At 39.3% G+C, this 17,470-nt stretch overlaps 1 protein-coding gene across 3 annotated transcripts; it reads right to left on the minus strand.

Annotated features, from left to right (window-relative positions):
• Positions 1-281: 281 nt before the first annotated feature.
• On the minus strand, positions 282-16,496 carry LOC128618312 (cationic amino acid transporter 2-like). Of its 3 annotated transcripts, XM_053641845.1 has the most exons (14): positions 16,369-16,496; positions 11,144-11,188; positions 10,890-10,921; positions 9,450-9,828; positions 8,410-8,565; positions 8,150-8,315; positions 7,924-8,060; positions 5,237-5,459; positions 4,945-5,081; positions 3,851-3,953; positions 3,622-3,752; positions 2,258-2,424; positions 1,539-1,647; positions 282-958 (listed from the first exon to the last, which is right to left on the minus strand). In XM_053641845.1, the coding sequence occupies exons 4-14, from the start codon at positions 9,817-9,819 to the stop codon at positions 837-839; spliced, it is 1,821 nt and encodes a 606-aa protein (XP_053497820.1). In that variant the 5' UTR covers positions 9,820-9,828; positions 10,890-10,921; positions 11,144-11,188; positions 16,369-16,496; the 3' UTR covers positions 282-836. The 3 variants fall into 3 exon arrangements, with proteins under 3 accessions (XP_053497820.1, XP_053497821.1, XP_053497822.1); XM_053641846.1 differs by lacking the exon at positions 16,369-16,496 and having other exon boundaries at positions 10,890-11,516; XM_053641847.1 differs by lacking the exons at positions 282-958; positions 1,539-1,647; positions 2,258-2,424 and adding an exon at positions 2,780-3,440.
• Positions 16,497-17,470: the final 974 nt, after the last annotated feature.

Raw genomic sequence — 17,470 nt, forward strand, 5'->3', positions numbered from 1 at the left:
ACACCACCCCGTCACGTGTGTGTGTCATATTTGATCAAATTTATCCAAGTGTTTCTAAGTGTTTATAAAGTGTTTAATTTATTACATACTATACTGTGTGGTTGATAAAAATCGGTTCTGCCTCGGCTGTAGGATTGGGATTAGTCTGCACGTGGCACAGAAAATCCCCCCCACAAAATAAAGCCTATTTAAGGTGAACAGGGTGAATGAGTTCGTAGCGCTGATGACATGTGCGGGATATAGATCTGCTACAGCACGAGCTAACCTTCTCAGCGGGGGTCTCACTGCTAATCTCTACGTTATTACGAATGTTCTTCTTTTGAAGGTTTCAAGCATTAAAGTGGTATTTAGTAAGAACCCTGTTGGGCTTTGTTTCATTATTTTCCCAAAGCATGTCAGTGATTATTCGCTTCGATCCGAACTCGTCCGAAGTCGAGTTTAATTCCAACCGTTTACGGACCCACTCGGTTTGGATTCCTAAAGAACTTGGATAAAGATAAAGGAACGGATTCATAACCGCTTTACGACAGTGCTCTTACGTAAAGCTTGGGCTTTATGTAATTTATTTATTTATTTATTTTTTGTGGGGGTGAATATTTGTAAAAAATCAGCCCATAAAGCATCAGTTATCAGAGCACTGTGTGTCGACAGCTCTGTTCAAAATATGTAACCTTTCTTTATTAAAGCACATACACACAATCGGCAAATTGTCTCGCCATTATATCGTACATTCACGCGTGTTAAAGAAAATTGTTATTGCTCGTATTATTATTATGTCAATAATTAGATGATCGTTAAACGTATTATTTGGCTATCAGCCGCCGGTCTTATGAGTGTTATCCTTTGGTCATGTCTTTCTCTGGCATTTCCTCTGTAGTTTCCATGTTGCTCAGGTTTCCCAGCAGCCTCTGCTTCTGCACGCTGTTCCTCACGCCGTACCCGAAGTAGATCAGGAGTCCTGTAGAGGGTAAAACCGGGGGACATTTTAACGGAATTAATGGCTTAATGTATTAAGAGAGCAATATTAAAAGACCAAATTCAGTGTACACCTTAGTGATGATGCATACCATATACAGGCAAGCAGATGAACCCAGAATATCAGCAAAGTTCTACGTTTTCCCGTAGAAACCCAGATTTACTACACACCTGATTGATACATGGTAGGCTTTGTTAATAAGGTGTACACTGAATTTGGTCTTTTATTATCACTGTCTCAATACGTTAAGCCGCGCTAAGTGCTTTCTTTATAACGGTTAATTATGGGGGAGAGAACGCTTGGCGTAAAAATATTGACTTTAGGCTTGGATTACGGTGCCGTTGGCTTAGCAGTAGCTAGTGTTTATGGCAAGAGAGATGTGAGAGAAAAATGGTCTTCCTTAGTCGTTGTTTTAGTACATTAAGCCTCGTTAAGCGTTTTAGAATGCCCCTAAAACCACACACACACACACACACACACACACACACACACTCACTCTTCAAGATCTGTAGTGTTTCCTAACCCCTAACCCTTAACGTCACTCACTCCAGCACTTACTCACCCACAGCCATCCAGACGGCGTAGCGGATCCAGGTGGCGCCTCCGAGCTGAATCATCAGGTAAATGTTGATGAATGAACTCACCACAGGAAGTAAAGGCAGAAAAGGCACCTGTAGAGAACGGTGTAGAAAATTCACAGTATACTCTTCAAACAACAACAACAAAATAACCCTATATCTTCTACTATGGTTGTCCCTTAAAGCATCTACTGTATGTAAAGCTCTAAAACTGAGGCCCAAATAGTGATGAGTCATTGGTCGTGTATAAGGGTAAGAATTGCTCGTGCAGTTAGCAAGGCTGGCAACGTCTACGGTTTGGCTGTGACATTTATGATTTTTGACTTTTTGACACAGCTTTTTCAGCTAAAGCAGCGTGTAGACCAAATAAAATAAATAAAATCACCTGACAGAACATCCAACTCACCGAAGGGGAAAGGACACCGGCTGTGAATTTGCTCCTAATAGCGGTTATTTTGACTTCCTGTCTACTACCTTGCCTAGATGACTTCTGAATTCATGATTCATGAGCCTTGGTTTTACGAGCCAATAGAAAGCAAGAAGCTAGGTTGGTAAAAAAATAAATAAAAAATGGAGGAGCTGCTAATTATTAAGTAGTGTTACATCAGACTATATTCTCCCTTTGTTATATTAATGAGGTTAAGGTTAGGATTAGGTTTAAATTGTAAGGATTGTGTGTGTGTGTGTGTGTGTGTGTTTTCACCATGAAGGCTGCTTTAGTGGGATTCTGAGGCTGCCTCCAGATCAGCAGCGTGCAGAGCAGCATTAAGAAGAGGATCACAGACACACACACCAGACTCCAGACCTCCAGCAGCAGCAGTGATGTGATGGCTTTGGACAGCAGGACGGTCAGGACCACCACCAAGACGACTGCAGAGGACCAGACCGAGAGTGACACGACAAACATCATAACAAATCTACACAATTAAACACATCATCTCAACTCTTACATTACACTCTACTGTGTTTTTCTTTTTATTATTATTATTATTATTATTATTATTATTATCACATGTGGGTGATTTGTGTTGGGTAAAAGCTGTATGATAATTAATTGCCCAGATTCATTGAACAAAAGAATATATATATATTTTTTTAAAAAGAAAAGAATTTCACCGTGCATATGTGATAAATAAAGACTCGTTATAATTATGACTCCGCCTCCTTGTAGACTCCGCCTACATTTTAGAGGCGGAATTGTATCTGAAAGCTATGAAGTTGAAATCTGAATGTAAATTGTTGCATGATACAGACTTGCATTACTTGCTAGCTACATTACATTAGCTTCAGAGCTCAAAAACTAGCCTCGGAAGCAAAATTCAGGAACCGGACGTGTAACCGAACGTGTCAACATGTAAATTGTGTGTAAGTTAGAAATTTTGCTATACAATTACAGTAAGCACCCCAGAGTCCACATGCTGTCCCATCAGACCCGGCACCACACGTTAATCGCGCGTACCTGAGTCACGTTGTCATTTAATGAACGCTGAAGTATTTAAGTTCTGTCTTTGGTAGCACTCGTTGTCTAGCTTTTATCGCCTTCACTTTGTGTTTCGTGGACGTTTATGAACATATTTGTTCATGTTCTAGAGTTTTTTTTTTGTCTATGTGTTTCACCTTGTACCTGCATCCGTGTCCTGGCAATTACATGTTCTCTCTGTGCCCGAAATGGTTTCCTCTGCGTTCTCCGGTTTCCTCACACCTCCAAAAAGCATGCTCGTATGTGAATTCAGCACTCTTAATTGGCCCTAGAGCATATAAATGTGTGTTTGTGTGTGCATAGTGGCCTGAGATGTAGGACTGGCATCCCATCCATGATGTCCTGAACAGTATTCCCTGCTCTCACACCCAGCGTTCCCGGGATAGACTCCAAATCCACTGTGACCCTGACCAGGATAAAACGGTTAGGATGAATGAATGAATGAATGAATAACAGTAAGTCGTGAGACTTTAAATGCCAATCCAAGGACATTGTAATCGATTTGAAAAGTCCGATGAGGTCAGCTGAAGTGTCTAATACTGTTACGTGTGGAAATGCGAGCGTGTTTAATGGTTCGTGGTGCGTACTGATAAACACGGTGCAGATGATGACGGTGTTCGACGTTTCCTTGGTTGGGTACGACGGGGGATTTAAAAACCCCAACTTTGACCGTGGAGTGAAGCTTATTTCATTCTCCAGAGATGGACTCTCACGGTACCTAAAGAGAAAGGAACTGGCTGAGTAAAAAGACAAAACACACATTAAGACCTGAATAAAATCACTGCTGAGTCACAGTCATTGAGCTGGAACACTAACCTCAGTATGAGAATGCAAATGGCCACGAGGGTGTAGGCGAACAGCGTCCCGATCGACATCATATCAACCAGCGCCTTCAGGTCGAATAACAGCGCCATTATAGCTGAGAATAAAGCAGAGCACACGGTTCGGGTTTTTTTTTCTCTACTTTTAGGCCTTTTTGTGTCCATTGCTGTTCATTCATTAGCTGGTGAGAAGGTCACAACAATCACATGTTTTTTTTTTCACATTTCAGAGTGGGAAAAGTCACACACACACACACACACACATACGGTAAATTCAAAATTCATACAGTAAATACGATCAATTCTACAGACTCTTCCCCGGTTATCACACACTTCCTGTTCACCAGCTATAAAGCACATTCATAAAGCGTCATCCGAAATCGCGGACTGTGACGGTACCTGGTTGTCGATGCGGTACGTAATGATCAGTATAAGTGTGTAGCACGAATACAATCCAGACCTACTACATCCGCCATGTTGGCATTGTCATGTGACCTACGACGTCATAATAACTGCGGAAACTTTAAGAGCCCGGCAGATTTTAAACGCTGTGGCAACTGTTTTTTTTCTTGTTTAAAACCTTCAACAAGTTAACAATTTACTCAGGTGCTGTTAAACAATAATGCGGCCGTCCGCCATTTTGGATTCTGATAGTTCTTCCACGCCAGCTGCATTATGGGATAGCGCGGTGTGTCTCAAGAGGTTCCATACTGCAGAATCTCAGAGGAAGCAGGAGGTCATCTGGGTATTCCTCGCCTACTAGTTTATGAATACTGAGAATTCGGACGTACTACTACTTTGGCGTACAGCTTTTCGCCTACTGTGTGGTAGCGTAGAAGGGATACTCGGATGCGGCTATGTTTTATGTTCACGTACATGGTGGAGCGGCCCATGATCCCTCTACTGTATGCATAACAGGAAGAGATGTCCCCAAATATTACTTGTGTGGGTGCCAATATTTTTGTAAACCAGAAAAAATGTGTTTAAATCAAACTATGTTGCATTCCGATATGTTTAAGCTCAAAATATCACTCATTGCGTGCTCAAGAAAGGCACCAAAAATGTCTTTTTCAGAGTCTCTTTCCTCACCTGCCACAGAGCCGGAGGTGAGGGTGGCCATGGCGGGACTTTGCCTCGAGCTGACTTTACGCAGCACTTTAAAGAGGAGGCCGTCTCTAGCCATGGCGAAGATCACTCGAGGCATCGGGAACATGGACCCCAGCAGGCTGTGCACACACAGGCTGTGTTATAATTCCAATAAATACATCGACCCGATTCACTTTCACTTGTTTATCAGTGTTTCCCAGACCTTCAAACTGCTATCCAATGAAACAGCACGAATCTGTCTGATTCAGGAGCCATTTCCCATAATTCCGTTTACCTAGTAGAGAGCGCACAGAGGGATCCCACAGCGACGACGTACTTGGCGGTGGCCCAGCCCACGTAGGTGAAGGCGACTGGCAGAGGGCTGTGGATGTTCAGCAGGTAGTACGGCATCATCAGCGTGAGAGCGGCTGAAACGCCGAAATAAGCCAGGAAACAGATCAGCAGCGCAAAGACGATCCCCAGCGGGATGGACTTCTGAGGGTTCTTCACTTCCTCACCTACAATAACACGTTCACAAGGCTCAAAATATTTCCCCCAACCGAAACAACCCTAGAAAACAACACTGACAATCGCCATCCAGTCAAGGGTGTATTCCCACTTCATTCCCAGTATTCCTGGGATAGGCTCGGAAAAGCCTTCAGGACAGACGACTTTATCATTTATAAAAAGTAATATTACAAAAAATGACATGCTGGTGAGTGATAACAGGAAATAAGTTGCTCCATGGACGTTCCACGGCATTAAACTGTAACTATGAATGGATAAAAAGTTTACGATTTGTCATTCTTCTAGGTGGCAATGGTGTCATAACACGCCAGAGTTTATTTCCTTATGCACTAAAGGGTTTTGGTTCTTACTTATATCCTTGAGCAAATATACTTTAAGTTGATTTTATGTGACAGTTTAGTTTTTGTCTATTTATTGTTCAGTGGTATTTATACAGTAAAACAATTAATTACCCACTGCTGGAGTTAATGACTCTCGTGCATCCCGTATATATGTGGTGGTCTGGGAACACACATTGTCTGTCACAACCGAAATTATTAAAATTAACAAGTGAAAAGGCCGAATAAATTTGACCGAACAATGACGTGTTTGATGACGTGCCCAAATAGCCTAGCAACCAGAATGAGACGCGCGAATGTCACGACCTCGATGAGGTGCCGCGCGCATGCACGAGCTACGTGCTCTTCGGATGTTTACTGTGGACACGTGCGTTTGTTTTGTTTCTGTCACGTCGCGAGACGTAAGGGAGTAGAGTACGGAAGCAGGTAAAGACGTATTTATTTAAGGGCAGGCAGACAAATCCTATATCTACTCTAATACTCGGCGAGGTGTACAGGGACGCCAGCGGTGTATATCCCCAATATAATCAGCCGTATAGAACCCGATAGAACCATTTTCTGCACTCTTGTCAATGCACGGTTTTGTTGTAGGCTACAGAGTGTTGCGTTCTTTCAGCAGTCAGTTATAGGCCTAACATCGGCTATTCAAGGGGCTCAAAGATGACCACATCAGAATATTTTTATTTTACTCGTTTATTTATTTAAAGTTATATCGTGTCTTGTTGGTAGCCGATGCCTGCTGGAATGAAAAAAAAATGTTCAGTGTTAAATAAATATTGTGAAATTGTAGATTTTGTAATTGATTTTTTTTCTTTGAAAAGCAAGACAAAATAGTAAAAAGCACATTTTGACTATTTAATTTATGGAATGGTGAAAAAAATGGGAAAAACGTGAAAAAACGTGTTCGGTATTTGGCCTTCGGCTTTCAGCCAAGTTTTTCATTATATTCGGTTTCGGCTTCGGCCAAGAATTTTCATTTCGGTGCATCCCTAATCATCATGCTGCTCTACTCACCAGGACGTGGGTGTGGGAGCATTAAAATGTCTAACGTCTCCATTTCTCATGCACTCACTTTACGTGCGTTTAGCAAATCTTTAAATAGTCTTTCTTTCTTTCTTTCTTTCTCTCAACTGTTAAGCTTTTGCAAACTTGCTTTCTTTCTTTCTTTCTTTCTTTCTTTTTTTGTTTAAAAACATTTATCTTCCTTGTTTTCTTCTTTCTTTCTTTCCTTTTTGGGGTTTTGAGAGAACTGATTAACAACACACAGGTTAACCTCGCTTTCTTTCTTTCTTTCTTTCTTTCTTTCTTTCTTTCTTTCAACTGTTAAGCTTTTGTTTAACTTGCTTTGTTTATTTATTTATTTATTTGCTTGTTTGTTTAAAAACATTTTTCTTCCTCATTTCTTTCTTTCTTTCTTTCTTTCTTTCAACTGTTAAGCTTTTGTTTAACTTGCTTTATTTATTTATTTGTTTGTTTGTTTGTTTGTTTGTTTGTTTAAAAACATTTTTCTTCCTCATTTCTTTCTTTCTTTCTTTCTTTCTTTCTTTCTTTTTTGTTTAAAAACATTTATCTTCCTTGTTTTCTTCTTTCTTTCTTTCCTTTTTGGGGTTTTGGGAGAACTGATTAACAACACACAGGTTAACCTCGCTTTCTTTCTTTCTTTCTTTCTTTCTTTCTTTCTTTCTTTCTTTCAACTGTTAAGCTTTTGTTTAACTTGCTCTATTTATTTATTTATTTATTTGTGTTTGTTTGTTTGTTTGTTTGTTTAAAAACATTTTTCTTCCTCATTTCTTTCTTTCTTCCTTCCTTTCTTTCTTTCTTTCTTTCTTTCTTTGTGCTTATATGTCCACTTTAATTATGATTAATACAGTGCTGTACTGGTTGAATCCTAAGTAAGAATACAAGATATTCAGCCAAACGAAGAAAATGCTGAATAAGTACTGAATTAATCAGCCAGTATATTTCACATGAGATCAGCTGAGTAAACAGTGGCGACGAGGCTCGTGTCTAAAATGTCACAAACGACCTCATGTCTAAACTTCATTTAGTAGAAAATGTAGAAAGTGTTTTCTCAGAGCACATCACACACCGTATATCTCATACACATCTCAATTACCCGTAGTCGCAATGCAGTCAAAGCCTACGAACGCGTAGAAACAAGTCGCAGCTCCGGCCAGCGTGCCCTCAAAGCCGTATGGGAAAAAGCCGCCGCGCCCGAACTCGGAGGTCACGTTCAGCGTGGATGTCAGGTTTCTGTAAATACAGCACTGCAGATGTTGTGTATGGTGATTTCTGTATGTCTGTATATCTGTCTTTAGAGCTGTTCAGGAGTTCAGGCTTACTCAAGTTCTGCTGTGATGTTCCGTAAGGTTTCCTCACTGATGTACCAGTTCTCCAGTTTCCCCTTGATGAAGCCAGTGATGATGATGAACACCAACACCAGTATGTTAACGCTCGTGAAGACCTTGTTGACCGTCGTTGATTCTTTCACACCAAACGCAAGAAGACCTGCAACCCAGAAGAACAGATACAGTATCAGCGCCTGGGTTTAGAGACTCAGCGTAGCAGGATAATAAGAATGACGCGAAGGAGCTTTCAATACCAGCCAGAAGCATAATAAGGCCAGCTGCAAAGAAGTCTGGGTACGGAGCCAGGCCTGGAAGACCCATGGCTGCGTGTTTGCTGAAGTAATTCGACATCACGTTTCCGATCATATCATCAAAAGTACCACTCCAGGCTCGGGCCACGCTGGAGGCACCTACGTCAGGAAGAAGAGGCCAGTTACTCAGAGGAACCTGTTGCTTTTACCAAGTTTCTCCCTCCTTGAGTCTAGGAAATGACATCACATGTTATACAGAAGGTACATTTAACCAGAAACCCAACTGTTGGTCTTTTGAGGTAAATAATTAACTCTCAGTAGATCATATTAAATAAATATAAACCTGAGTTCCGATGCACAGTGAAAAGTTGAATATACTGAATACACAAGTGCAGCTTTACTGTAGATTCTAAAGCCACCTTTAAAAAAAAAACACACAGGATGATAGTTTTAAAAATTAATGTATAATATTATTTATTATTTATTAATACAAAATGAAAAAATTATTAGTAAAAGTTTTTTTTACGCTTTTTACTTTTTTTATGACCCTTATTAAAAAAACAAAAAAAAACAAAGAAAAACAAACCCTTGTTAAATCCAGCAGCAGAATTTTACAAAGACAAAACAAAGAATTTGCAAAAAGAAATTTTTTGAGAAGTTGAGTATTTAATTGTGATTTTTTTTTAAATAAAAAAAGTTTTAACAAATATATATATATATATATATATATATATATATATATATATATATATATATGCACATATATATGTTGAAAATTTTAACACAACACTAAAATTGTAACAATAAAAATTAAAACTTGAGGATGAACTTAAAATCAGGTTGCCTCTTTGTTTATTATGGCAAAAAAAAGTAAAAAATATAAAAAGCATACTTAAAATATAAAGTTTTTTCCCCCCTATTTAACTTTATTTCTCTATGTTTTGTGCTTTTATGTCTAATGTTAATTATAATGCAGCTCTTTTCTGTCGAACTACCACACTGTGTCTTCTTTAACCATTTAAAACATTTAAAAAATTTCCCACCTATGATGTAGGAGAGCAGCAGGTTCCACCCCGTGATGAAAGCCCACACCTCGCCCACAGTCACGTAGCTGTAGAGGTAGGCCGATCCCGTCTTGGGTACGCGGGAGCCGAATTCAGCGTAGCAGAGTCCGGCGAAGATGGAGGCCAGAGCGGCGATGAGGAAGGAGATGATGATGCTGGGGCCAGACAGAGATCTGGCCACCTCACCAGAGAGCACGTAGACGCCGGCGCCCAGCGTGCTCCCCACGCCGAGAGCCACCAGGTCTACCGTGCCGAGACACCGCCGGAACGTCGACTCTTCGCCTTCGGGTTCTAGAGGCTTCCTGCGGGACAGGCCACGCAGGAACGAACCGACCTTGTGCCAGGACATGATCCTTGTCTACAGAGGACGTCAGTGATGTGTGTGAACTCGTGCACTGTCACATGAACACTTGTAGCATTGCCCTGTATCTGTTGAATTAACACATACAGTGTCTATTCATGTCCAACTGGACACCGTTAATTCAACACTCTAGGTGTTAATTCAATTCACCACTGGGGATGTGTGATCCAGACCAAGTTATATAATAGGGCAACGAAGCAGTAAAGAAAAAAGAACAGATTTTATTAATCCAGAGGGGTTAAATGATTACAGGATGCAACCAGCCAACGTCTAATTAATGTTGTTTATGTAAACTAAAACATTTTGCACCTTCAAATGGCAAAATTCCAGATTGGAGTCCATTTCAATTCCAGGTTGTAAAACTACGAAATGCCAAAATGAGGGCAGAACAGTCCAAAAACCCAACACAATCACACTCTTTCAGTAAACACCACAAAAATATGCAGTGCTGAACCTCCAGTCCAAACAAGTGCAAGTTAATAATAATAATAATAATAATAATAATAATAATAATAATAAACTTTATTTTTATATAGCCCTATTTTTATAAAGCAGCTTCTCAAGGCACTTTACACAATAAGAAAATATCAAGAAAAGAAAAAAAAAACACAGATAAAAACACAAAACCTACAAACCCCCCCCCCCCCAAAAAAAAAAACAGATGTGAATACAAAATGGTTTAAACCATTAAGAAAAAGCTAACCTGAAAAAATAGTTTTTAGGTTAGATTTAGAAATGCTCAAATTCTGTGCATTTCTAATTTACTTAGATTTACTTTTTTAAAGTTACTTGATTTGTATTAAAAAATGAATATATATATATATATATATATATATATATATATATATATATATATATATATATATATATACACACACACATTATATATATATATATATATATATATATATATATATATATATATATATATATATATATATATATTATCTGATTATTATATTATCTTTTCCTCTAAACACCTTCATATTCATATTTATGCATCAAAAAAAAAAAAAGAATGGAAGAAAGACGTGGTCTTTGACGAAAATGATGCTTACCTGTATATAATTCTCTTCTCAGGCTGGAGTGACTAAGAGAAAGAAAAAAATATGTTGTGTCATTATAAACCGTGGGTCATTGTATAAATCCCGCCTATACAGCAAACCGTTTTATCAGCTGTGTGATATGAGATTGCTGATGGCAGGAGTCGCATGGGGACGGAGTCTAAAATTAGTCTGGGAAGTCGCATTAAAAATTGTGCTCAATGTCATATTGTGATCTAAGCAGGGAACTGAAGAAATATCAGACTCACGCTGTGGCCCGGCGCTCATGGTCTCAGTGAAAGCCGGGGTCATGCCTTATAGGGAGTAAAACGAGTGTGTTATTAGTTCACATGGTGTTATTGTAGTGAGATTAAAGAAAGGAACTGCTGTTAAATACTGCTACCAACATTACTGATATGAATATCTGTCCCATATGAAGGGGCGCATTTTCTAATCCCGCAGATAAGTTTAAAAAAGTAAATATGTTTCCTCACTTAACTGATACGAAGTGTTTGTTCACCATGTACACTGTTCCAGGAATGTCCTCTTAGTGCTGCGGATGTATTATTACGCTGCTTTTTCCACCAGGATGTGAGAGTGAGCATTAAACTGTAAAACGTCTCAGTGTCTAACGTCTCAATGTCTAACTTCTCAGTGTCTAACGTCTCAGTGTAAAACGTCTCAGTGTCTAACGTCTCAGTGTAAAACGTCTCAGTGTCTAACGTCTCAGTGTAAAACGTCTCAATGTATAACGTCTCAATGTATAACATCTCAGTGTATAACGTCTCAATGTATAACGTCTCAGTGTATAACGTCTCAGTGTCTAACGTCTCAGTGTAAAACGTCTCAGTGTATAACGTCTCAATGTATAACGTCTCAGTGTCTAACGTCTCAGTGTAAAACGTCTCAGTGTCTAACGTCTCAATGTATAACGTCTCAATGTATAATGTCCCAGTGTCTAACGTCTCAATGTATAACGTCTCAGTGTCTAACGTCTCAGTGTCTAACGTCTCAGTGTATAACGTCTCAATGTATAACGTCTCAGTGTAAAACGTCTCAGTGTATAACGTCTCAGTGTCTAACGTCTCAGTGTAAAACGTCTCAGTGTATAACGTCTCAATGTATAACGTCTCAGTGTCTAACGTCTCAGTGTAAAACGTCTCAGTGTCTAACGTCTCAATGTATAACGTCTCAATGTATAATGTCTCAGTGTCTAACGTCTCAATGTATAACGTCTCAGTGTCTAACGTCTCAGTGTCTAACGTCTCAGTGTATAATGTCTCAGTGTCTAACGTCTCAATGTATAACGTCTCAATGTATAACGTCTCAGTGTCTAACGTCTCAGTGTAAAACGTCTCAGTGTCTGACGTCTCAGTGTAAAACGTCTCAGTGTCTAATATCTCACTGCCTAACGTCTCAGTGTCTAACGTCTCAATGTATAACGTCTCATTGTATAACGTCTCAGTGTCTAACGTCTCAGTGTATAACGTCTCAGTGTCTAATATCCCACTGTCTAACGTCTCAGTGTCTAACGTCTCAATGTATAACGTCTCATTGTATAATGTCTCAGTGTCTAACGTCTCAGTGTATAACGTCTCAGTGTCTAATATCCCACTGTCTAACGTCTCAGTGTCTAACGTCTCAATGTATAACGTCTCAAACGTCTCAGTGTCTAATGTCTCAGTGTAAAACGTCTCAGTGTCTAATATCTCACTGTCTGACGTCTCAGTGTCTAACACCTCACTGCCTAACCTCTCAGTGTCTAACGTCTCAGTGTCTAATATCTCACTGCCTAATGTCTCAGTGTCTAACGTCTCAGTGACTAATATCTCACTGTCTAATATCTCACTGTCTAATGTCTCAGTGTCTAACGTCTCACTGTCTAACGTCTCACTGTCTAATGTCTCAGTGTATAACGTCTCAGTGTATGACGTCTCAGTGTCTAACGTCTCACTGTCTAACGTCTCAATGTCTAACGTCTCAGTGTATAACTTCTCAGTGTCTAATATCTCACTGCCTAATGTCTCAGTGTCTAATATCTCACTGTCTAACGTCTCACTGTCTAACGTCTCAGTGTCGACCGTCTCACTGCCTAACGTCTCAGTGTCTAATATTTCAGTGTCTAACGTCTCACTGTCTATCGTTTCAGCGTATAACGTCTCACTGTCTAACGTCTCAGTGTATAACTTCTCAGTGTCTAATATCTCACTGCCTAACGTCTCAGTGTCTAACGTCTCACTGTCTAACGTCTCAGTTTCTAATATCTCACTATATAACGTCTCAGTGTCTAACGTCTCAGTGTATAACGTCTCAGTGTCTAACGTCTCACTGTCTAACGTCTCAGTGTCTAATATCTCACTGTATAACGTCTCAGGGTCTAACGTCTCAGTGTTGAACCTCTCAATGTCTAACGTCTCAGTGTCTAACCTCTCTGTGTCTAACGTCTCAGTGTCTAACCTCTCTGTGACTAACGTCTTTGGTTTTCACCAATTAGCACTCGTTGCAAAAACACACAGGCTTACCCCTTCTTTGGTATGCTCGATTCTTTCTTTCTTTCTTTCTTATTTTCCTTCCTTCCTTCCTTCTTTGCTTCTTTCTATCTTTCTCTTATTGATTTCACATTTAAGCTCACATTTAGGTTAATTAGCCAAACAAACACTCCAAGTGAAACTGAGTGTGTTGGAGTGGGGAGATCACTAAACTGCGCCGTGCCCTGATCCTGGGATTCGGTTCAACATGAGCGATACACTCCTGCGATGTTCACTGAGCTTCAGAAGTGTCCACGCAGCTCTTCGCTATGAGAGCGTTTCTCAATATGGCGCTGTGCGGTTAGCAGCTGATGCTAAGGGTATCTTAGATCTGTAAAAATGTGGTGGCTAAATCCTGAACCTTGTTAGCCTTTAGCTAGCCTCTTCTCTCTCTCTCTCTCCTTGTTATTTTAATCAAACACAATAACAGTTTTAAACATTCACTGAGAGGCCTCATTGAAAGGATAACCCCTCTACATATACAGTCCCCTCCGAAACTATTGGAACGGCAAGGCCAATTCACTTCTTTGTGCTATACACGGAAGACATTTTGGGTTTGAGATCAAAAGATGGATATGAGACAAGAGTTTCTTGGTGTTTACATCTAGATGTGTTAAACAACATAAAACATAGAACCTATTGTATCAGACCACCCAATTACTAGACGAGCAAAAGTATCGGAACAGAAAAGTCTTAAAGTACATGAGAGTAAATAGCACTTAATATTTGGTTGCATATCTCTTGGGGTGCAATAACTGCATCAAGCCTATGACTCAGTGACATCACCAAACTGTTGGTTTCTTCTTTTGTGATGCTTTTCCAGGCTTTTACCGCGGCCTTTTTCCAGATGTTGTTTGTTTTCGGAGGTCTTTCCCTTCAGTCTCCTCTTCAGGAGGTGAAACGCTGCTCAACTGAGTTAAGATCTGGTGATTTGACTTAACCAGTCTAAACCCTTCCACTTTTTCTTCCTGATGAAGTCGTTGAGTTGGCAGTAGGTTTTCGATCGTTGTCTTGCTGCATGATAAAGTTCCTCCTGATTAATTTGGATGCATTTCTCTGTAAATCGGTAGGCAAAATGTTCCTGTAAACTTCTCAATTCATTCTGCTGCTACTACCGTCATGCCCAATGCTTGTGCAGTGCCTCAGATAGATTTTCCCTCTTTTCTCAGCTTCAAAACGGCTTGCTTTTCTCCCATACACAGCTCTCTGATCTTCGTGTTGGCTTATCCTTTTTAACAACAAACACACATCTTTACTGGAGGCTAAAACCAAGAGTAGATGTTCAAAGATATTTATAGTTTAAACAATCAATCGAACAGGACACACCTGGGTAACAAGAAACACCTGTTGGTCACATGTCCTAATGTTTTTGCTCGCCTACAGATTGGGTGGTCTGATACAAAATGCTGTTTCACACCTTTATATATCAATGAAAACTCTTTTGATCTCGAACCCAAACGTATTCAGTCTACAGAAAAAAACAAATGAATTGGCCTCGCCGTTCTAATAGTTTTCCAATAGGGGGCGTTATATGTTTAGTATTAATTGGTAATACTGATAATATTATGTAGATGTCTGTTTAAGAAATCCGATTAAATGTTTCTTTAATAGACTGCTTGGACTGTAGAGCTCTTCATAGTAAACAATAGCGCACATTGTCTGTGAGCAGCTAGGACTCGAGTCTCTTGCTATAGGACACAGTGGACAGCTCCATATCTTGGCTGCTGTCCTTTGAACAATGTAGTGAGCGAAACAAAGCCGCTTTCAGTAGTTTGTCAGCAGCAGCCCTGCGCACTCGCTCGCTGGGACGGAGCTTTCTCCAGTGTCCCATTAAGACACTCCTAATCTGATGTGGAATCTGCTCCGGCATGCTCACGCACCAGAGTTTGTCTTGAGACCCACAAAGGCTCCACAACACTGAACACATGTTTTACAATCCAGTCCTGATATGCAAAACCATGTCTATACAATTAACAAACATGAGACATGGAGTATTTTTTATTTTTTATTTTTTTTGCATGCTCTTCTACAGCGGGCCTTAACATGGGATTATGTGATAATACGTGAACACGTGGAAAAACAAGTGAAAGTGCATTTCAGAACGTTATACCCTGATATTGCACATGAGTAATTTAAATGTGCAAAAAAAAAAAAGCAACACATGAAAATAAATGCATCATGTATATAAATCAAATGGATAAATTAAATGTGAAAAAAAAATAATCATTTGTGATTTTTTTTTTAATTGAATGATTTTATAATATAATATAATGTTGAATATATTTAATATAATGTGAAAAGGTGAATTAATTATATGTATTTAAACATTATGTAAAAAATAAATTAATTTTTTTTAAAAGAAAGAAAGAAAGAAAGAAAATCGCATGCGGAAATAAATGAATTGCTTTTTCACACGTGGGCATAAACTAATCATTTAGTTAAAAAATGACATCAAAATAAACAAATTGATTGTAAAAACATCGCATGCAAAAAAATAAAAAAATTTGTAAAAAAAAAAAAGTAAAAAAACGAATAATTGTTTTTAAAAAGACGTCATTTGCAAAAAAATAAAAAAAAAATTACATGTGAAAATAAATCACATTTGTGAATAAACGAATTACTTTTCAAAAAAGATCAGGTGAAAACAAACGCACAAAAAAACAAAACAAAAGCAAAAGCACACGTGACAAATAAAAAAAGTTTTATGCACCGCACGTGAAAATGTGTGCAAATGAACATACGACGTGTGTAAAACCCACGTGAACATTTTACAGGTTTGCATTCTTACACCTACAGTTTAGTAAAGAATTATGATCATGATGCAGACACACATGATTAATGATTTATTCTGATTTATAATAATGATGATATAATGATTAAATAATGTACTGTGCCATGAAAGTGGATTTTATTATCATGTAAATGTTTATAAAAAGCTGTTATATGAAGTAAACAGGTTTCTTTACCTTCTTTGTTGAAAGTCTGATGCTCCGAGGATCAGTTCTGTTTACTCTCCTCAAGCAAAATGATTTTTTTTTTCTTCTTTTGCACATTATATACAAGTGCAGTCTGTTTGTCCCTCCCACTCTGCACAATTAGGGAGGAAAAAAAAAGTCTTTCTTTCTGTACTTTCCAGCTTTATTCATAAAGCACCCATTCTTAGCTCCAGAGCGGTCCGTGAGATCAGACCGGATATGAAAGCTGCACTTGTGTCGCTCCTTGTCATGTGACATGGCTTTATGATGGGATTATGAAAAGTCATACATGATCAAAACGGTTCATGTTGACTGAGTTGTTTTTTTTAAAAAAAATGAAAAAAGTTTAGTCCAGTTGCAGTGATGCTCCTGCGCACCAGAGAGCGCCAGTGAACAGCACCGTCTTCTAGACCCAACTATCCCTGCAGAGACATTTCAAGTCTATCCAGCAATCTAGATCTTTCAGAATATTTTTATTCTCAAGTCCCCATATAACACATCTATAAATGTGTACTATAGCTTTGGGGCTGTAGGACTTGGGTCTGATCTCGAGACGTTTTCCTGATTGACTTGTCTCATGTTCATTAGCATTTGTACTTACATTTACATTTACATTTATTCATTTAGCGGATGCTTTTATCCAGAGCGACTTGCAAATGAGGAAATGCAAGCAAAGTGATATATCAAGCGGAGAACAATACAAGTAGTACAAGGTCTTTAATTGAGTTCTAGAAAAGCAAAGTGCGCAGAGTCGAGGTGTAAGAGCCAGAGTAAGGTTTTTTTTTTTTTTTTTTTAAGGATAGTGTGGGGTTGGCATTTTAGGGGTTAGTTAGGTGTTCACGGAAGAGGTGGGTCTTTAGCTGTGTTTTGAAGATGGTGAGAGATTCTGCGGTCCGGATTGAGGTTGGAAGTTCAATTCACCACTGAGGGACAGATAGTGTGAAGGTTCTGGAAAGGGACCTTGAGCCACGCTGAGTAGACACTACTAAGCGCTGGTCATTAATTGATCGCAGATTGCGTGAGGGAACGTAAACCTCAAGGAGAGTGTTGAGGTGGGGGGGAGGGGGTGGGGGGGGTGGGGGGTGAGGCTGTT

This window comes from Ictalurus furcatus, chromosome 14 (genome assembly GCF_023375685.1).
Source record: "Ictalurus furcatus strain D&B chromosome 14, Billie_1.0, whole genome shotgun sequence".
NCBI lineage: Eukaryota > Metazoa > Chordata > Actinopteri > Siluriformes > Ictaluridae > Ictalurus > Ictalurus furcatus.